Source organism: Aotus nancymaae, unplaced genomic scaffold, assembly GCF_030222135.1.
Source record: "Aotus nancymaae isolate 86718 unplaced genomic scaffold, 86718_ANA_hifiasm-v0.15.2.pri h1tg000012l, whole genome shotgun sequence".
In the NCBI taxonomy this organism is placed as follows: domain Eukaryota; kingdom Metazoa; phylum Chordata; class Mammalia; order Primates; family Aotidae; genus Aotus; species Aotus nancymaae.
In genome coordinates this window covers 7,453,902-7,475,846 of record NW_026988423.1, presented here as the reverse complement: position 1 = coordinate 7,475,846, position 21,945 = coordinate 7,453,902, and the positions used below count along the sequence as shown (strand labels likewise).

At 40.2% G+C, this 21,945-nt stretch overlaps 2 protein-coding genes across 2 annotated transcripts in view; both read left to right on the top strand.

The window, feature by feature from the left end:
* The window catches only part of TMEM123 (transmembrane protein 123), a 59,324-nt gene that overhangs the window by 21,646 nt on the left and 15,733 nt on the right, over positions 1–21,945 (top strand). The window lies entirely within an intron of this gene.
* Positions 18,100–21,554, top strand: LOC110568445 (dihydrolipoyllysine-residue acetyltransferase component of pyruvate dehydrogenase complex, mitochondrial). Its single transcript, XM_021671744.2, has one exon. It carries the CDS (start codon positions 18,274–18,276, stop codon positions 20,215–20,217), a length of 1,944 nt encoding a protein of 647 aa, XP_021527419.1. The 5' UTR covers positions 18,100–18,273; the 3' UTR covers positions 20,218–21,554.

Sequence of the window (21,945 nt, the reverse complement as noted above, 5' to 3'; positions counted from 1 at the left end):
TTGGTGTAAGTAGAGTCACATTACAGTACACACACACAGGCATGCATGCTTTTATGTTTGTTAATTGTAAGGAAATGTTTTCTCAAGGCAAGAGTGAAAGGTTCACAGAGTGCCAAAGACCTTTTCAAAGAGGAAAGTTTATTTTTAGAAACTTTATTCTGTATGCCAAAACTTGTGTTTCAGTGGTTTCATGTAATGTTTCTGCTGACACGAGTTGAAAAGTGCATTCTGTTGTAAAGAAAAAAAAAAACTGGGCCGGGTGCGGTGGCTCACGCCTATAATCCTAGCACTTTGGTAGGCCGAGGCGGGTGGATCACGAGGTCAAGAGATCGAGACCATCTTGGTCAACAAGGTGAAACCCCGTCTCTACTAAAAATACAAAAATTAGCTGGGCATGGTGGCACGCGCCTGTAATCCCAGCTACTCAGGAGGCTGAGGCAAGAGAATTGCCTGAACCCAGGAGACGGAGGTTGCGGTGAGCCAAGACCGCGCCATTGCACTCCAGCCTGGGTAACGAAAGCGAAACTCCGTCTCAAAAAAAAAAAAACTGAAGAGAAACCTTAAGCATGATTTTGAAGGAGAGAAAAGAACAGAAAGAAAGTAGACATCACCCTAGATTTAAATTTCATAGTCTTAAAATCATTTGGTTGCAAGCAGTAGAAACCATCTGTAACTAACTTAGATAAACAAGGACTTGTTGAACACCTGCTGTCCAACACTCACAAAACTTGAAGAAAACTGAACTAGATCTAGTGTGGCTGGGGACTTCAGAGGTGGGAATTAACAGGTCTACTGAGGTGATTGCCATCAAAATGACTGTGTTAACTCTTGTCCATCCTGGTGTATGCTACTCACAGTTCATATCCTAGGAGAGGCTGATTGACCTGGTTTGAATCTAACGCCTACCCACTCATAGTCCTTCAAGCCCCAGGGGATGAGAGAAGGGTGGTTGCCTGAAGAAAGAGTGGAACAGGAGCTGGGCAGGGGAAAAAAGAGTAGATGTTCACTCTACCAGCCCCATAGCCACAGTCAGTGGTAATGAGTTTGCCTGGCCAGAGTTAGTGGCCAGTAGTTACTAGTTTTCTTTCTCTTCAGAAACATCGGCTCTTGTCGGACTTATAGTCTGTTCTCAGTGAGCTGCAGTGAAAATGTTTTAAATTGGAGATGGATCTTTTCCCAAGGATCTCAGAATGTCTTTTTCAGTTAGCTTTATAAAGTAATTGTCCGGGTGGCCATTTAATTTCTGTTACAGGATAAATTAATCTAGGGGATAACTTCTTTAAAATGACTTTCTTTTTGGCCGAGCTCACTGGCTTACACCTGTAATCCCAAGTGTAAGCACTTTGGGAGGCCAAGGTGGGTGGATCACCTGAGGTCAGGAGTTCGAGACCAGCCTGGCCAATACGGCAAAACCCTCTCTCTACTTTTAGTAGAAAGAGCTACTAAAAAATAAAAAAACATTAACTGGGTGTGGTCACGGGAACCAGTAATCCCATCTACTCTGGAGGCTGAGGCAGAATTGCTTGAACCCAGGAGGTGGAGGTTGCAGTGAGCCGAGATTACGCCACTGCACTCCAGCCTGGGTGACACAGTGAGACTCCATCTCAAAAAAGTAAAATGACTTTTTTAAAATTGTGAAGAATATAGGTTAAGATTATATTACAGTAATGACATATAATAATGTATTCAGGATAAAAAATTGAAGGTAGATCTGAAATGCCAACATCCTAAACTAAGGAAACCTTTAAAATTAACCTACTCTTGTTTTTTTCTTCTTAGCTAATAGTAAATAACCATAGACTCACACTCCAAGAAAGGGTGAGGAAGGGACAATTCAGACCTCTCTAGACTCCATGCATGGCCTGGTTAAATCACTTTTTTTAATCGGCATCTCATTTTTTCCCCCAGCAAGTTTATATCCTTGTTGAGAAAGTGTGTCTTGCCAGAAAATTATTGTGATAATTTTTGTAAGATAGGTATATTCTTTTCTGAATCTCAGAATAAATATTCTTTGTCTTCCTAAATGAACTGGCAGAATGTTACATTTGAATTCTATTTCCTTAGAATTTATGCCCTCCCTGTTCCTTCTCTCCCACTTCTGCCTTCTCCCCTTGTTCCTCATAGTTCTTAGGCATGTACTACTTCAGCAGAGACCTGGGTCTTCTTTTGTGAAACCCAGTTAACAAAAAGTTTAAGGAACAAGTCAAGACTGAAGACCGATTGAGTTCATTTAAGTATGGTAGGATTGCATGGTGCCATTTGATATTAAAAGGCATGTATTGTTTAAGAAACTAACAAAAGCCAACTGTGTTTGAACAACAGTGTTTGTCAGTGAACTTGCTAGATATGGAGGATAAAGATAAGATATGTTCCAGCCACAGACTAGTTGTGAAAAAGAGAACCAGCAGAAAACCGCAAAACAAAAAACCCTGCAACTTAATTCCAGAGCTTGCTCCTGCAATAGACAGTAATGTATTTATAGTTAGAAAACTTCAATTTGGGTTGGCAATGTCCCAACTACAGAAGATGAAATAACGGATGTGTAATACCCAAACACAAAACTTTTTATCGACTGAATAGCCAGTTGTGGATTTTGATCAATAAGTGGGGAGAAAAAGCAACTTTAAAAACATTAAACTATGAGTTTATTAAATCTATATCTTTGTATTCTAGTAAGTAAATTTGCTTTCATTGTTAAACAGCACCAACAAAGGGACATCAGAGATCTTTGCATATCTTATTTGATTTTAAGCTTTTTGAAGTCAAAGGTAATTTTTCTAACTTCTTTACAGTAGCTAAAACTTACATAGCAACCTCTTTAAGCAGGGAAAATTACCGTAAAGAAATTGATCTTAGATAACTTTCCACTAAGGGTTTTAACCTTTTGGTTTTGTTTTAAAAATCTTTCAGGATGAACACTTTGAAAGTCTACTAGTTAGCTCAAAGCAGTTTTCCTTGAGGACCAACATCTACTCCAGGCTGGGAGACAGAGCAAGACCCCGTCTCTTTAAAAAAAAAAAAAAAAAAAAAGATAATAAATATAGATAGAGGGAAATGAATTGTGATACAGCTGTAAAAGCCCTGTGTTCATCGGCTCCCTTCTATTACTGCTTCCTAAAGTTATGAAGATTAAATGAGTCAATGTAGGTAAAGTGCTCAGAACAGTGCCTGGCACATAATAAGTGCTATGTATGTGTTAACTATTGTTAAGAGCGTGGTGGCTCACAGTTGGAAACCAGCCCAACCCTGTACGTGGGTGCCCCATGTCCTGGCGAGGGAGTGAGAAAAATAAGGCAGAGATGAGTAGAATTCAACAGCATGGGTCCAGGCGTCCAACACACTCTCACGTGGAGTGAACTGCGTTGGCACTGAGCTCTGGGCTCCACACACTTTTATTGGGTGCATTATCTTGTTAACCTTTCGGGCTTTGGGGAGAGGGGGTTGAGAAGGAAGATAGTGGGGAAAGAGCGTGTGTCTGCAGCATTCAGTAGCAAATGTGGTTCTTCTAAGAAATGCTAAGTAAGGACACTGAGTTTTCACCACCCGTTGTCTATCCAAGTGCATTTGCAATAGAAGCATAGTGGATAAGGCGCTAAAAGGTCTGACTACACACAGTACATCAAGGGGTTTACAATGCATCAAGGGGTTTTTTATCTCCCGAGCATTGCAGACACAGAGCAATCAGAATTACTCCATATTCTGAAAACATAGGCAGAGTTTGTGGCTTTCTGGTTGTCTCTGCCCTGCAAGACTTTGTTTTCCTGCAAGCTCCCATCTGCAAAGACCGCCCCCCCATCCCCTCCCCCACCAACCCAGTCTTGTGAACAGAGGTTGCATTCCTTCCCAGAGTTCTTGCATAAGCTCTCTTGATGAGACCCTCACGCAGACCCTATATTGGGAAGAAATATGGGACCAAAGCAGTTTTTCCTGCTTTGCAACCACACCTCGGCGTTCCGAGGTTTAAAGCGCTCTCAGATGGTCTTTACTGTAGGCCTCCTGTTACCACTTGATCTCTGCTTTTATTTTACTGCACTACAGTTTAGAGTTTTCTTAATTCAGTATTTGATCCGTGGCACAAATCTCAGTGTACAAAAAGCAAAGCAAGCTTGTAATCATTTAACTATAAGTAACACAGGTCTGGCCCTGGCCATCTTTTCCTAGAGCTCATGCCTGTAATCCCAGTACTTTGGGAGGATGAAGTGGGTGGATCACGAGGTCATGAGTTCAAGACCAGCCTGACAAATATGGTGAAACCCCCATCTCTACAAAAAATACAAAAATTAGCCTGTCATGGTGGCGCGTGCCTGTAGTCCCAGCTACTCGAGAGGCTGAGGCAAGAGAATGGCTTAAACCTGGGAGGCGGAGGTTGCAGTGAGCTGAGATTGCACCACTACTCTCCAGGCCAGGCGACAGAGCGAGACTCCATCTCAAAAAAAAAAAAAAAAAAAAAAGAGTGATCTAAACACAGTGGTCAGGAGTGGCAAAGTCAGAGTTCTGATAGGATACTGTGTTTATTTAGACTCAAAACCAAAGATGCAAAAATCCATCCGACCTTTTTTATATTTAGAGAAAATTCTACTACCTAAGCCTCTGATATTTCTTTATAGTCACTCAACAAATGTTCATTTGGTACCTTTTATGTGTTGGGCAGTGTGCCAGGTACTAAGGGTGCTATAGAGACTTGACATAAATATCATCATTAGGGTGTTCATAATTTAATTGGAAGTTAATAAAAACAAAAATAACTATAATAAAAGACCAGTATGCTAAGTACAATAATAAAGGTGCAGATAACATAAGTGAGCCCTCAGAAAAGGGAGAGATTACTTTCAGTTAGGAAAACCTTGAGGGCCAGGCACAGCAGCTCATGCCTGTAATTCCAGCACCTTGGGAGGCAGATGGCTCGAGCCTAGGAGTAAAGACCAGCTTGCGCAAGATGGCGAAATCCTGTCTCCACAAAAAATACAGAAATTAGAAATGTAGTGGCTCATGCCTGTAGCTTCAGCTTCTTAGGTAGGTGAAGTGGGAGGATCACCTGAGCCTGGGAGGTTGAAGCTACAATGAGCTGTGACCATGCCACTGCACTCCAGCCTGGGCGACAGAGTGAGACCTTGCCTAAAAATAAAAACTGGAGGAAATAGTGTTTGAACTAGGTCTGAGTGGATGTGACATTGATAGATGGATGGAGAAAAAACAGACATTGCTTTTTATCAGTATTATTGGAGGATACAACATGAACATTGGTGAGGAGGAAGGAAATGGGTTTGTGCTCAAAAGAAGGTCCAGGCCAACCATCTTTATTATTTGCACATCACCCGTTGCAGAATGATGTTGCTGGTGGTTATAACAGTGATAACCATTTGTTGCACATAACGTTGTTGCCAGGCATTGTTGTTCAAGGTGTTTCATACTTGTTATTGCATTCCACACAACAACCATATGAGTTAAGCATTACTTTCGCTATTTTAGAAATGAAGAAAGAGCTACACAGTAAATAGATTGGGCCACAATTTATGCAAAAGCCTGTGTTTCTTTCTGAAATGCCTGGGTGCTTCTTGGAGATCTCAAGTAATTGATTGACAGATAATAGACATACATGCTATCATCTCAATAATAGAAATGTATACAAATTAGGATACTCTTCATTCTCACTTCTACATTTTCTTTTCTTTTCTATTTTTTTTTGGAGACAGAGTTTCACTCTTGTTGCCCAGGCTGGAGTGCAATGCCACAATCTCAACTCACTGCAACCTCCACCTCCTGGGTTCAAGTGATTCTCCTGTCTCAGCCTCCCGAGTAGCTGGGATTACAGGCATGCACCACCACACCCAGCTAACTTTGTATTTTTAGTAGAGACAGGGTCTCTCCATGTTGGTCAGGCTGGTCTCGAACTCAGCCTCAGGTGATTGACCCGTCTCGGCCTCCCAACATGCTGGGATTACACATGTGAGCCACCACGCCCAGCTTACCTTTACAATAAACAGAGATTTTCTACCCCCTAGTGTTTCCTGGAAACACCAAATAAAAACATATTTTTGTCTTTCGCCAAGAATATACTTCTGAAAAACTTGGCTCAATGAGCATGAAATCAGTACAGCATTGGGTAGTCTGGAGGGAACATTCATTCTGGCTGTAGTGGCTTGAGGACCCACATCTACAAGCTTTGACCCGCTCCCTTTTCAGTGTCGGATACTTAGTCTTATCTATATAAATCAAATTTGAACTTTTAGAATGGAATTCAGGGTTTTCCGTGCCCTGATTCCCCTCACTTCCTGAGTTTCTTTCTTTTCTTTCTTTCTTACTTTTTTTTTGAGATGGGGTCTTGCTCTGTCACCCAGGCTGGAGTGCAGTGGTGCGATCTTGGCTCACTGCAGCCTCTGCCTCTGGGTTCAGGCAGTTTTCCCACCTCAGCCTCCCAAGTAGCTGGGACTACAGGTGTACACCACCATGCCCAGCTAATTTTTGTCTTTTTTAGTAAAGATGGGGTTTTGCCATGTTGGCCAGGCTGGTCTGGAACCTCCTGGCCTCAAGTGATCCACATGCCTCAGCCTCTCAAAGTGCTGGGATCCAGGCATGAGCCACCACACCAGGCCTTGAGTTTATTTTCAAACTGTAAAATGGGAGTGAGTGTACTTCTGTAAAGTATATGGAATGCTTAATAAAGTATTCACTGCTTTATAAATATTGTTTTTATAATAGTCTTGTGAGACAGCATTCTCAGAGGTTTCTTTCTAAATACGTAGTGGTCTTTGTTCCTACATTTGAGTGGCTTCAGATGACTTATATTAGCTTTTGTCTCCCTTTTGGTGACAGGCTTAACTGTCCTGTCTTTGTATTGGCATTATGCCTCCCTCTGATAGCCCACTCCTCCCTCAATTTGCTGCTTTTAATCAGCAGTCAACTAGGAAACCACATAATAGAACTTGTTAGCAACGTGTCTAAAATTAAAGCCATTTTGTTCTTTTTTTTTTTTTACAGGAGGTGATTTTGTAAAAAAAATCTGAATTGGTTTAAAACTTTTTTATATTTATGTTTTTTAAATCTTGATAGCCTTTTAAAAATTGTAGAAGTTAATGTATGCACTTAATATTTCAAGTAGTGCAAAAGTGTATAAAAAACAAAGTATCCTGCTCTTCCCTCCCTTTTTCTTCCCAATACCTCCCTAGAAATAATCACTGTTAGCTGGTGTGACTGTACAAAAGAGACATATACGTAATATTGTACAAGTTGCTTTTTTGACTGAACTATGAATTACTGATTTTTTGTGTTAGTGGTTATCTATTGATACGTAGCAGAACCCCAGAACTAAGTGGTTTAAAACTGCACTTACCATCTCATGGTTCCTGTGTGTCAAGAGTTTAGAAGTAGCTTAGCTGGGGTCAGATCTGAGGCTGCAGTCATGAAGGCTTAACTGGGGATAGAGAATTTTCTTCCAGTGTGACTTGCTCACATAGCTGGCTATTGGCAGACAGCCTCAGTTCTCCATATGCATTCCCTGTAGGACTGCCTGAGTGTCTTCACAGCATGGTGCCAGGCTTCCCCGAAAGGGAGTGGACTCTAGAGGGAACTGGGAGGGAGCTATCCATCCTTATTATGACGTAGCCTAAGAAGTCATATAGCATCATTTCATTCTGCCCTGTTCTCAGAGTCTGGTTAGGTCCACCAAAAACGGAAATGGAATGAGGCTTCACTTTTTGAAGGGAAGCTTATCAAAGAATTTATGGACATACTTTAAAACCACTGCAGTATGTATTATCTTGTTCATTTACATGTTTGCACTGTGTTGCATAGTACGGATATACCATAATTTTTCTTTAGCCATGCCCCTTGTGGATATTTTTACTTTTTTAAACAGTGCTGCAGTGAACATACATAGACACCTTTAGCAGCTTGAGCTAGGATTTAGCTAGTTTTTTTTTTTTTTTTTTTTTTTTTTTGAGGCAAAGTCTCTGTCACCCAGGCTGGTGTGCAATGGCATGATCTCGGCACATTGCAACCTCTGCCTCCCAGATTCAAGTAATTCTCCTTCCTCAGCCTCCCGAGTAGCTGAGAATAAAGATGCCCGCCACAATGTTCAACTAATTTTTTGTATTTTTAGTAGAAATGGGGTTTCACCATGTTTGCCAGGCTAGTCTCTAACTCCTGACCTCGTGATCCTCCTGCCCTGGCCTCCCAAAGTGCTGGGATGACAGGCCTGCACCACTGCACCTGGCCTTAGCTAAACTCTTAAAAGTGGGATTGTTGGGCCGGGTGTGGTGGCACACACCTGTCATCCCAGCACTTAGGGAGGCCCAGGCAGGTGGATTGCCTGAGCTGAGGAATTCGCAACCAGCCTGGGCAACATGGTGGAACCCCATCTCTACTAAAAATACAAAAAATTAGCTGGGCATGGTGGTGCAGGCCTGTAGTCCCAGCTACTTGGAAGGTTGAGGCAGGAGAATTGCTTGAACCTGGGAAGCAGAGGTTGTAGTGAGCTGAGATCATGCCACTGCACTCCAGCCTGGGTGACAGAACAAGACTCTGTCTCAAAAAAAGAAAAAAGAAGTGGGATTGTTGGGTCAGTAGGTGTTGGGTTCTGAGGACCTGAGAGGTAGGTCTGCTATAACTAAAAAACCTGAATGTGTACTAACATGTTTTACCTTTCAGCTCTGTTCTGGGTAGGTTGTTCAGAAAGGTATTGAATTAATCATTTCATGATGCCAGACTCATAGAAACATAAAACATCTTAAAACATAGCTCTTAGGATCCAATATTTAAATACTGTTTGGTTCAGTTAAAAAAAAAATGTAAATACTGTGAGAAATGAATGAAATAGAGCTAAAGATGTCAACATGAGTGAAATTCATAAACATAATATTGAATGCCAAAAGTAAATAAAATACATTTTGCATGATGCTATTTATATAAAATTTCAGTGTATGAAAAGCATGGTATTATGTTCCTTAGAAATAGATTGGAGTGAAGTAAAAATACAGAGAAATGTATGAGAATGATAAATCCAGAATTCAGAAAGGGATGCATTTGAGGGAGGGGCACACTTTTTGGGGATTTCTTAATTGGCAGAGTGATGAGAACACAGGTGTTTGTATTATTCTCTTCACTTTTTTAAAAAATTTGAGATGGAGTCTTGCTGTGTCGCCCAGGCTGGAGTGCAGTGGCATGATCTCGGCTCACTGCAACTTCCACTGCCAGGTTCAAGCCATTCTCCTGCCTCAGCCTGCTCAGTAACTGAGATTACAGGTGTGTGCCACCATACCTGGCTAATTTTGTATTTTTTAGTAGAGACAAGGTTTCACCATGTTGGCCAGTCTGGTCTCAAACTCCTTACCTCAAATGATCCTCCCCTCTCAGGCCCTCACAGTGCTGGGATTACAGGTGTGAGCCACCACACTCGGCCATTCTTTTCACCTTTACCTTCAACATGAGTGATGAAGTGTGTACATTTTATTGATTGATTATTATTCGAGTGCGTGAAGGCAGTCAGTGGTAAAATTAATGCCTAATCAATATGTACAGTTAATAGCAAGTATAGCAGACTCTAGAATTCAGGTGTATTTTTGTTAGGAAACAGTAAACTACTAACAAGAGCACCAGGCTCAGAGGAGTCAAAGTGACTTGACTGCCACCTCTGACAGCAATTCAGGGTATTTAACCTTCTGGGTCAGTTTTCTTATCTGCAAATTGGGGAGAGCAAACCCATCTACCATTGCTGTTCTACAGATCATGTGAAATTTTTTAAAAATTAAAAATATGAAAAGCACCTAGCATGGTGACTGCACACGGCAAATGTTCAGTATTTTCTTCCTGCTTCCCCAGATTACTGCCATCTCCAGTTTGGTACCGTTGGTAGCATTAAACAAGTATGTGTTTTTAGTAACTGGTGAAGTTTCCATTTTTACTTTGTCTTGCGAGAAAACATGTTCAGTATTAAATATTAAATTTTCTAGTGCCTTTACACAATGAATTAAAATTATTTCCTAGTAGATACTAAACTGTACAGTTGTCATCTCTAGAGATTTCTTTCATGCTGACATTTGAGCAGACAGGTTTTTTTTGCTGACTGAATATCTCTTTGTTGTGGTGCATTGAGCTTGTTAATGACCAAATTCTTATGTGGCAGCTGCACATTACACATGCTTATTCCCTGTGTTTAGACCATAAATCTTCTGTAACTGAGTGACAGCACCACCTGCACAGCCTTTCAGGGCTGCAAATATAGCTCTAATAATACTTGAAAATATTTCAGACGTGTTTTCTCACACATTTTAGTCCTGCTGTGACAGTAAAATATTTTAGAGTATGAGAAGTTGTTATTATTTTATGTGGATTTTATAATGGAGACAGACTGATAGTATGTCTTGTATACATGTTTATAGAACATGGGATATCAAGAGTATTTGGTACATACCCAGTGGAGGTTTATAAAATAGTTGGAGTAATTCTGAGCATGTTTATGTTATTTTTTTTGTACCTAAAATCTATTTATCCCCTAGATTTTGTTATCGTTGTTGTTTTCTTTTGAGATGGAGTCTCACTCTGTCACCGAGGCTGGAGTGCAGTGCTATCTTGACTCACTGCAACTTTCGCCTTCTGGGTTCAAGGAATTCTTGTGCCTCAGACTCCAGAGTAGCTGGGATTACACACATGTACCACCACGCCTGGCTAATTTTTGTATTTTTGCAGAGACAGGGTTTCACCATGTTGGCCAGGCTAGTCTCGACCTCCTGACCTCAAGTGACCCACCCGCCTCCCGTTCCCAAAGTGAACCACTGCACCTGACCCCCTAGTTTCATCATTCTTAGCCAGCAATACGTTAAAAGTTAACATTGGAACATTGACACATTCACTTACCCATCCTAACCAAAACTTCTTGACTTTGTGACACTGCTTCTTGTGACTGGCAGCCTAATAGTGATGAAGTTCAGGGACTCCTTAGCCAACCTCAGGAAGTCCAAATCTTGGTTCTTCTCCTTACTAGCTTGTGACCCTGGGCAAGTTACTCAACCTCTGTATGCCTTAGTTCCATCTGTAAAATGGGGATGACAATAACATCTGCCTCCTAGGGTTATGAAAATTACAAATGTTTATAAAATATTTAGAACAGTACTTGATGCAGAATGAGCCTTGTCAAAGTATTCATTGAAAACTGCTGGGACAGACAGATAACCTATAGAGCACACAGGGCTCAGCTTTGTGAGCTCATTCCAGGTCAGATCTATGCCTAGACAGTAAAAGACATTTACTATCCTCTTAGTCACATTAGTAATACAAATTGATGAGTATAGTAAGGAATATAAAACATTAACAATGATGCTTTCCCTTTGGCCAAACCTAACCAGAAGCCTTTGGGGGTAAGGGAGGCTGTCAGTGCAGTGTGTAAGTGTCACCTCTTAGGGCAGAGAGCAGGCTGGATGAGAGTGGGGAGGGGATCTGGAGATGCAAATAGTTTCTAAGACAGAGTGTCTTAATTCCTATATAATTCATATATTTTTGCATATTTCTGTATAAAAATAAGTCTTCCCCATTGCCTTCTAATATACTTTCTAAGTTTACACAGAAAGAAATTTGGCTTCAGCATGTAACTGGAAGGGAATATAAAAATTCCGAGTTACTTACAGTGTATTTCCTAGATTAATATTTCAAGGCTTAAAACAAGGGAGAAACAGTTCATTTTCTTTTTCTTTTTCTTTTTTTAGAGTTCATTTTCTACCTAATCCATAAAAGCCATTCCAAGCATGGGAGAAATGTTGAAGAGCTGATGGACAGAATTGATAATGCTGCCTCCCACGTAGAAATGCAGGCCAAACTACTCACCCCATCTTAATACTTCCCATCCACACTAATAACTTATGTTCATAAATAGAGAAATCGAATTCTCCTTTTAGATTGATATCTGTTCCTTATTCAGCCATCTCATTATTCTTCCAGTAGAAACCCATTGAGCTCACTCTGCTATTTACATCTTCAAGGGTATAATGCTAGTGTGGAATATACTGAATTTTAAAAGTAGTTTAAAAAATCTTTTTTAAGAAGCCATTGTCTAACACACTGGACACACAGTTGCCCTAGGGAGTTTAGGTAGCTGAGGGCTGATGAAAGAGGATACTTTTTTTTTTTTTTTTTTGAGACAGAGTCTCGAACTGTTGCCCAGGCTGGAGTGCAGTGCTGCTGTTTCGGCTCACTGCAACCTCTGCCTCCCAGGTTCAAGCGATTCTCCTGCCTCAGCCTCCCAAGTAGCTGAGATTACAGGCATCCGCCACCAGCCCAGCTAATTTTTTGTAGTTTCAGCAGAGATGGGGTTTCACTGTGATGGTCAGGCTGGTCTCAAACTCCTGACCTCGTGACTGCCTGCCTCGGCCTCCCAAAGTGCTGGGATTACAGGCGTGAGCCACTGTGCCCAGCCAAGGAGAAGACTTTCTAATTCTCATGGTGATTTCTTGATAGAGCACCATTTAAAACTCCTTATGGGGGTTTGGGAAGGAGGCTTTGTTGCCTCATACCATTTTGTTAATTTCATGTCTAGGTACATGATTAACCCTGGTTTGACAATTGATGTTGGTAGCTAAAAGTACTTACGATATGAGGAAACATGAACAAGGATTGAAATTAAATATGGATGAAGAATGAATGACCTTTAGTGTAACATGTACCTTAATTTTTTTTTTTTTTTTTTTGAGATGGAGTCTCACTCTGTAGCCCAGGCTGGAGTGCAGTGGCACAATCTCGACTCACTGCAACCTCTGCCTCCCTGGTCCCGGTTCAAGCAGTTCTCCTATCTCAGCCTCCCAAGTAACTGGGATTATAGGCATGAGCCACCATGCCCAGCTAATTTTTGTATTTTTTAGTAGAGACAGGTTTTCACCATGTTGGCCAGTCTGGTCTGGAACTCCTGACCTCACGATCCGCCTGCCTCGGCCTCCCAAAGTGCTGGGATTATAGGTGTGAGCCACCTGCGCCCAGCCCATGTACCTTAATTTTTAGATTAGTGAACATGAAAGCTGAAAAGCCATAAACTTGAATGCATACACTTTTTTTTCTTTCCACCTTTTATTTTAAGTTCAGGGGTACACGTGCAGATTTGTTACATGGGTAAATTGTGTGTGACAGGAGTTTGGTGTAGATTATTACATCACACAGGTAATGAGCATAGTACTCAAAAGGTAGTTTTTAAATCCTCACCCTCCTCCCTTCAGGTAGGTCTTGGTGTCTTATTCTTCCCTTTTTAGTGTCTATTGTGTACACGTTATTTAGCTCCCACTTAAAATTGAGAACATGCAGTATTTGATTTTCTTTTCTGTGTTAATTTGCTTAGGATCATGGCTTCCAGCAGCATCTATGTTGCCACAAAGGACGTGATTTCATTCCTTTTTATGGCTATATAGTAGTCCATGGTGTGTATTAATACCACATGATTTAATTCCTTTTTATGGCTATGTAGTATTCCATGGTGTAGTATTAATACCACATTTTCTTTATCCAGTCCACTACTGTTGGGCATCTAGGTTGATTTGATGCCATGTCTTTGCTATTGTGAATAATGTTGCAGTTAACATATGTGTGCATATGAATTTATAATAGAATGATTTATATTTAGGGTATATACCCAGTAACGGGATTGCCAGGTCAAATGGTACTTCTATTTTAAGTTCTTTGTGAAATCTTCAAACTGCTTTCCACAGTGGCTGAACTAATTTACATTCCCACCAGCAGTGTATAAGCATTTATTTTTCTCCATGCCTTGCCAATATCTTTTTTTTTTTTTTTGACTTTTTACCATTCTGACTGGCGTGAGATGCTGTCTCACTGTGGTTTGATTTGCATTTCTCTAATAATTAGTGATGTTGAGCATTTTTTTATATGCTTGTTGGTTGCATGTGTATGTCTTCTTTTGGGAAGTGTCTGTTCATATCCTTTTAATAAGGGTTGTTTTTTGCCTGTAAATTTAAGTTCCTTATAGATTCTAGATATTAGACTTGTGTCAGATGCATAGTTCGCAAATATTTTCTCCCATGCTATAGGTTTTGTGTTTGCTCTGTTGATAGTTTCTTTTGCAGTACAGTAGCTCTTTAATTAGGTTGCACTTCTCAACTTCTGTTTTTGTTGCAGTTGCCTTTGGTGTCTCTGTCATGAAAGCTTTGACAGGGCCAATGGCTGGAATGGTGTTTCCTAGGTTTTCTTCTAGGGTGGTTTTTTTTTTCCTTGCCTTCCTCTCTTCTAGGGTTTTTATAGTTTTAGGTTTTACATTTAAGTCTTTAATCCATCTTGAGTTGATTTCCACATGTGGTGAAAGGAAGGAATCCAGTTTCTATCTTCTGCTTATGGCTAGCCAGTTATCCCAGTACCATTTATTGAATAGGGAGTCCTTTCCCCATTGCACGTTTTTGTTAACTTTGTCAAAGATCAGATGGCTGTAGTTGTGAAACTTTATTTCTGGGTTATCTAACCTGATCCGTTGTTCTGTGTGTCAGTTTTTGTACCAACACCATGCTGTTTTGGTTACTTTAGCCTTGTAGTGTGAAGTCATGTAGCATGATGACTCTAGCTTTGCTCTTTTTGCTTAGGATTGCTTTGGCTAGTTGGGCTCTTTTGGTTCCATATGAATTTTAGAATAGTTTTTTTTTTTTCCACTTACGTGAAGAATGGCCTTGGTGATTTAGTATCAGTAGCACTGAATCTGTAAATTGCTTTGGGCAGTATGGCCATCTTAATAATACTGATTCTTCTATCCATGAGCAAAGAATGGTTTTCTATTTGTTTGTGTCATTTCTGTTTTCTTTGAGCGGTGTTTTATAATTCTCCTTATGGAGATCTTTCACTTGCCTGTTTAACTGTATTCGTAGGTATTTGTATGTGTGTGGTGGGGGCAGGAGGAATGCTGCTGTGAATGGGATTGCATTCTTGATTTGGCCCTCAGATTGGGCATTATTGATGTTTAGAAATGTTACTCATTTTTGTTTATTGATTTTGCATCCCCAAACTTTGCTGAAGTTATTAGTCACATCTAGGAGTCCTTGGGCAGAGACTGGGGTTTTCTAGTTAGAGAATCGTATCATCTGTGTAGAGAGAGTTTGACTTTCTCTTCGCTACCTGTTACTTCTTCCTCTTGCTTGACTGTCCTGGCTAGAACTTCTAGTACTGTCTTGAATAGGAGTGGTGAGAGTGGGCATTTTTGTTTTGTTCTGGTTCTCAAAGGGAGTGCTTCCAGCTTTTGCCCACTCAGTATGATGTTAGCTGTAGTTTTGTCATAGATGGATCTTATTACTTTGAAATCTGTTTCTTTAATACCTAGATTGTTGAGGGTTTTTTAATATAAAGGGATTCTGAATTTTATCGAAAGCCTTTTCTTTGTTTACTGAGATGATCATGTGGTTTTCTTAGTTCCCTTTATGTGATAAATCACATTCATTGATTTGCATATGTTGAACCAACCTTGTATCCCAGGAATAAAGCCTAATTGATCATGGTGGATTAGCTTTTTGATGTGCTGCTGGATTTGTTTGCTAGTATTTTGTTGAGGATATTTGTATCTATGTTCATCAGGGATATTGGCCTGAAGTTTTCTTTTTTTGTTGTATCTCTGCCAGGTTTTGGTATCAGAATGATACTGGCCTTATAGAATGAGCTAGGGTAGAATATCTCCTCAATTTTTTGGAATAATTTTATATTTTATTAATATATGTCTGGTAGAATTTGACTGTGAATCTGTCTGGTCCAAGCCTTTCCTGATTGGTAGGATTTTTATTACTGATTCAGTGTCAGAACTCATTATTGGTCTATTCAGAGTTTCAGTTTCTTCTTGGTTCAATCTTGGGAGGTTGTATGTTTCCAGGAACTTATCAATTTCTTCTTCCAGGCTTTCCAGTTTGTGTACATAGTGGTGTTCATAATAGTCTCTGAGGGTTTTTTATATTTCTGTGGGGTTTGGTGGTAATGTTTCCTTTGTCATTTCTGATTGTGTTTATTTGGATCTTCTCTCTTTTTTTACTAGTCTAGCTAAGGTCTCTCAATCTTATTCTTTCACATAACCAACTTTGGGCTGGGCATGGTGCCTCATGGTAACAATTAGCTGGGCATGGTGCACATGCTTTTAGTCGCAGGTACTTGGGAAGCTGAGGCAGGTGAACCACTCGAACCTAGAAGGTGGAGGTACAGTGAGCTGAGATCGCACCATTGCACTCCAATCTGGGCAACAGAGCGAGATTCCATCTCAGTCATAATGGCCAACTTTTTGTTTCATTGATCTTTTGTATTGTTTTTCATTCAGTTCAGCTCTGATTTTGATTATTTCTTTTTTTCTGCTAGCATTGGTGTTGGTTTGCTTTTGTTTTTCTAGTTCCTCTAGGTGTAATATTAGGTTGTTTATTTGAGATCTTTTTAATGCTTTCATGTGGGCATTTAGAACTATAAACTTTCTTCTTAACACTACTTTAGCCATGTCCCAAAAATTCTGGTATGTTGTAGCTTTGTTTTAATCAGTTTTGAAGAATTTTTCTATTTCTGCCTTAATTTCATTGTTTAGCCCAAAGTTAGTAATCAGCAGATTATTTTTTGAGAGATCTTCCCAGTATTGATTTCCATTTTTGTGCTGTGGTCTGAGAGTGTGGTTGGTATGATTTTGAGAATCATAATTTGTTGAGAATTGCTTTATGGCTGAGCATATGGTATGTGCCATGTGCAGTGTTAGAGTATGTGCCTTGTGCGGATGAGGAGAATGTATATTCTGCTGTTGGGTGGAGTGCTCTGTAGATATCTGTTAGGTCCATTTGGTCAAGTGTTAAGTTCAGGTCCCGAATATCTTTGTTAGTTTTCTGCTTCAGTGATCTGTCTAATACTGTCAGTGGGGTTTTAAAGTCTGCCACTATTACTGTGTGGTTATCTTAAGAGTCTATAGGTCTCTAAGAACTTGCTTTATGAATCTGGTTTCTCCAGTGTTAGGTGTCTGATGTTTCAGCCACTTCAGCCTCATTAAGAACCATTGCTGGAGAGGCAGGCAGTATGGTCGTTTGGAGGTAAGACACTTTGGCTTGTTGAGTTGTCTAGTTCTTGTGCTGGTTCTTAGCTGTGTGGGCTTTGAAGTTGCAGTCATTTGAATGAGGCTTTTACTTTTATATTCTTCGATGCCCTTGATCTGACTGTGGCATAAGTTGGGTTCATTTGACTGGCTTCATTTCAGAATGCTTTCGGGGGCCAAGGCTCAGCTCAGCACTCCTGAGCTGTGTGCTCTAACCCTGGAGGTCTGGGTCCAGGGCTATTGCTTTGTTCTCTGGCCCTTCAAAGTTAAGCACTTGCCATGCTGGAGGGACTGAGGTGTTCCTGGTCCATTGGCAATAACATTCCAAAGTGGGGGTGCCCGCAAAAGTGCTTTGTCAGGGTGGTAGTAGCAGGGTCCACACATGTGCCGGTGGTTGTGGTGTGATGGGTTCTATGTGTATGTGGTGATGGGGTGGTGGGGTCTGCGCCCATGTGTGCCAGTGGTGCATGCACTTTTAATTAGACTTACCTGGCTAGAGGAACCATCACGAGATGCTTTCCAACAAAGTTTTGACAAAGCAAGTCATTCCAACTTCTTTCTCTTGGTGTAGACTTAACATGTACCTTAACAGAAACTTCTGAAGTATAATATTCACATTTAAGAGGAATACAACCTTCAAAAGTTCTTAAATTTCTCTGAAATGGAAACATCTCTATAAGTTGCTGGAAGATGGTGTGTGTTTTTAAAGCTTATTCATTTTACCTTTCTTTCCAATGCACACATTTTTGCTACAAAGTTCTCTCTCTAAGCATAGCTTGAGTTGGATCCCACGAGTTTTTAGGTCATAGGTTCCTTATCAAAATATTTCTAAATTAATTTTTTTAACTTTATCATATCAATAACTGGAAAATATGTTTCTTATTTTCTAATCCTTTGGGAATTAGTGTGAAGAATTCTGTAGTTTTTAGGCACAATATTTGAAAAAGATATGTGAAAAAGTCAGATTTGTTAACATTGTTGAGAACTTGTAATTTCCTTAAAAAATTTTTGGGTTCTATAATTTTGCTTAGAGCTGTTGACAAAAGTCCAACTTTGTAAAAGTGTGTACTTTTCCCCATCAGGTCTGTCATACTTTGTTTTATATATTTCTCATCCTGTATATGAAATATACCTTCCTATTAGATTAATCCATTTATGAAATATCTTTTCTTTTTAAAAAATTTCTAGTGATAGTTTTCACCTTAAAGACGTGCATATCGGGAGACGGCGTTGGTTTTGGGGTGTGGGGGGTTGGTGGCACTATGTGGCGCGTCTGTGCGCGACCCGCCCACAATGTAGCCCCACGGACGGGACTCGGGGCTCGGTGGACGGCCTTGCGGGAGGGACCCGGATCTCCACGAGTGACCTCACGATCTGGCCCGGCTCCGGCTCGTCGCAATAGCGTGACCACAGGGTATGGCGGGGTCCGGACACTGTGTGGCTGGACCCCCAGCTCTGGGGCCATGCCGCGGAACCGCTTACTACTGCAGCTTTTGGGGTCGCCCGGCCGCCGCTGTTACAGTCTTCCCCCGCATCAGAAGGTTCCATTGCCTTCTCTTTCCCCCACAATGCAGGCAGGCACCATAGCCCGTTGGGAAAAAAAAGAGGGGGACAAAATCAATGAAGGCGACCTAATTGCAGAGGTTGAAACTGATAAAGCCACTGTTGGATTTGAGAGCCTGGAGGAGTGTTATATGGCAAAGATTCTTGTTGCTGAAGGTACCAGGGATGTTCCCATTGGAGCGATCATCTGTATCACAGTTGGCAAGCCTGAGGATATTGAGGCCTTTAAAAATTATACGTTGGATTCCTCAGCAGCAGCCACCCCACAAGCGGCCGCAGCACCAACCCCTGCTGCCACTGCTTCACCACCTACACCTTCTGCTCAGGCTCCTGGAAGCTCATATCCCGCTCACATGCAGGTACTTCTTCCTGCCCTCTCTCCCACCATGACCATGGGCACAGTTCAGAGATGGGAAAAAAAAGTGGGTGAGAAGCTAAGTGAAGGAGACTTATTGGCAGAGATAGAGACTGACAAAGCCACTATAGGTTTTGAAGTACAGGAAGAAGGTTATCTGGCAAAAATCCTGGTCCCTGAAGGCACAAGAGATGTCCCTCTGGGAACCCCACTCTGTATCATTGTAGAAAAAGAGGCAGATATATCCGCATTTGCCGACTATAGGCCAACTGAAGTGACAGATTTAAAACCACAAGCACCACCACCTACCCCACCCCCGGTGGCCACTGTTCCTCCGACTCCCCAGCCTTTAGCTCCTACACCTTCAGCACCCTGCCCAGCTACTCCTGCTGGACCAAAGGGAAGGGTGTTTGTTAGCCCTCTTGCAAAGAAGATGGCAGTAGAGAAAGGGATTGATCTTACACAAGTAAAAGGGACAGGACCAGATGGTAGAATCACCAAGAAAGATATTGATTCTTTTGTGCCTCCTAAAGCTGCTCCTGCTCCAGCAGCTGTTGTGCCTCCCCCAGGTCCTGGAATGGCACCAGTTCCTACAGGTGTATTCACAGATATCCCAATCAGCAACATTCGTCGAGTTATTGCACAGCGATTAATGCAATCAAAGCAAACCATACCTCATTATTACCTTTCTATCGATGTAAATATGGGAGAAGTTTTGTTGTTACGGAAAGAACTTAATAAGATTTTAGAAGGGAGAAGCAAAATTTCTGTCAATGACTTCATCATAAAAGCTTCAGCTTTGGCATGTTTAAAAGTACCCGAAGCGAATTCTTCTTGGATGGACACGGTTATAAGACAAAACCATGTTGTTGATGTCAGTGTTGCAGTCAGTACTCCTGCAGGACTCATCACACCTATTGTGTTTAATGCACATATAAAAGGACTGGAAACCATTGCTAATGATGTTATTTCTTTAGCAACCAAAGCAAGAGAGGGTAAACTACAGCCACAGGAATTCCAGGGTGGCACTTTTACAATCTCTAATTTAGGAATGTTTGGAATTAAGAATTTCTCTGCTATTATTAACCCACCTCAAGCATGTATTTTGGCAATTGGTGCTTCAGAGGATAAACTGGTTCCAGCAGATAATGAAAAAGGGTTCGATGTGGCTAGCATGATGTCTGTTACACTCAGTTGTGATCACCGGGTGGTGGATGGAGCAGTTGGAGCCCAGTGGCTTGCTGAGTTTAGAAAGTACCTTGAAAAACCTATCACCATGTTGTTGTAACTAACTCAAGAATTTCTAAACTCTCCCAGGTCACACTCATTCATTCTTATCAAGATATTTATATGTTATTAAACAGGTGGTTTTTATTTTAAAGTTAACCAGTTATTTTTATTATTGAGTCTGTCCAGATAAGTTATTTATATTGGGCATTACTGAATTTTTAAAATGCCGATTACACCCAAATATTGTGCACATTTAATAATCAGACACCAGATTTTTAGCTGTATCCTCCTAGTTAAGGGACATGTGGCCTTGCCTAGCCCTTTAGTGATAAGTACATCCACTAGGAAATGTAGGATGGGTAGGATTGTGGTTCCCTAAAGACAAGTACATAAAGGTAACCTGGGTGAAACCTTGAACTTCTGAAACTTAATTTCCTAAAATGTTCTCCTTAAGATGTGAGAGAAAGAGAAATCAGGAAAATTAGTTCTCTTGGAGGAAGGGCTTGAATTGAAGCTTTACTTTAGAATTTAACCCTGGTTTAAAATTTTCCATTATATGATCTTTGTTTACCATGAATGGGAAGGGTAGAAAACTTCAAGGAAAATAAGTGAAATTTTAAAAGTCAAAATTTTCTTAGACCTCTTCAGCTGATTGTTTATTTTTCTATAACCTATACATGGTTGTTTCCCTCCCTTGAGATAATGATCTAAATATAAACAAGCTACCTGATATAAATGAGAATTTGTGTGATTTATTTAAACAAATGTGTAATTTTGAGTACAGAATTCAACTGTTACTTCCAAAAAAGAAACATTTTTAATAGAATTTAACAGAAGTTGTGAAACTAGAATTTTCCCTCTAAGATTAACTGGAAACTATTGTATATGAACCTAATGAACAGAATTTATTACTCCACTCTGGAAAATGCTGTCAGATAACTAAGGAATATATATGGAATAAATGTACATATGTAAAATATGGTTACTAGAGTTAGAAACGTGCCAAAGTCCATTTATCCCAAATCCTATCTGTAAAGAAGAGGAGGGGTACATTGGTAAACATTTTAGAGTGCTTAAAAATGCCAAAAACAAAATGGTAATTTCTACTTGGATAAAGTAAAAAAAGTTAAATGTGTGTAAAAAAGTGTTCTGTGTCTTTCTACTCCAGCATTGTCTCATTTAAAGTAAGAAAGCCCTAAAATACTGTTGCAGAGAAAATATTAACTAGGTTGCTACCTTATTAGCCTAAATACTTTTCTCCATTTTGTTAGATTTTGCCTTTCTTTTGGAAGGAAGGAAGGAGGATATTCAGGATTATAAAAATGAATTGGGAACGTTATCACAATTCCAGACTTTCTATTACTATTTATATGTTTTAATAAACATTTGAAATTATTTATGACTACTTAAAATGAATCTGACCTGTGCTTCCTTGTATATGTAATTGGGAGTTATCCCCTGAAATTTGCTTTAAGTGTTTCAGTGTTGAATTTGTTTCTAAATATTACTTGGTGCACAAGTGACACTCCATATATTCCAGACTTTTGCCTTGCTATATTATTATAAAAACAATACATTAATCTAATTTTTCAGTAATTAGTAATTTTAGGTTGAAGATTATCTAAAAGAAACAAGCTTATCACAAGGGACCATCATCAATATGATCCAAATCTGGTTCAAACATTCAGAACTTCAAAGATAACTCACCTTTTGCTAATGTTTGTCGTTCTGTTGTTCCCTTGAAAAAAATAAAAACAGTTGTTTTCTAATAAAAAAAAAAAAAAAA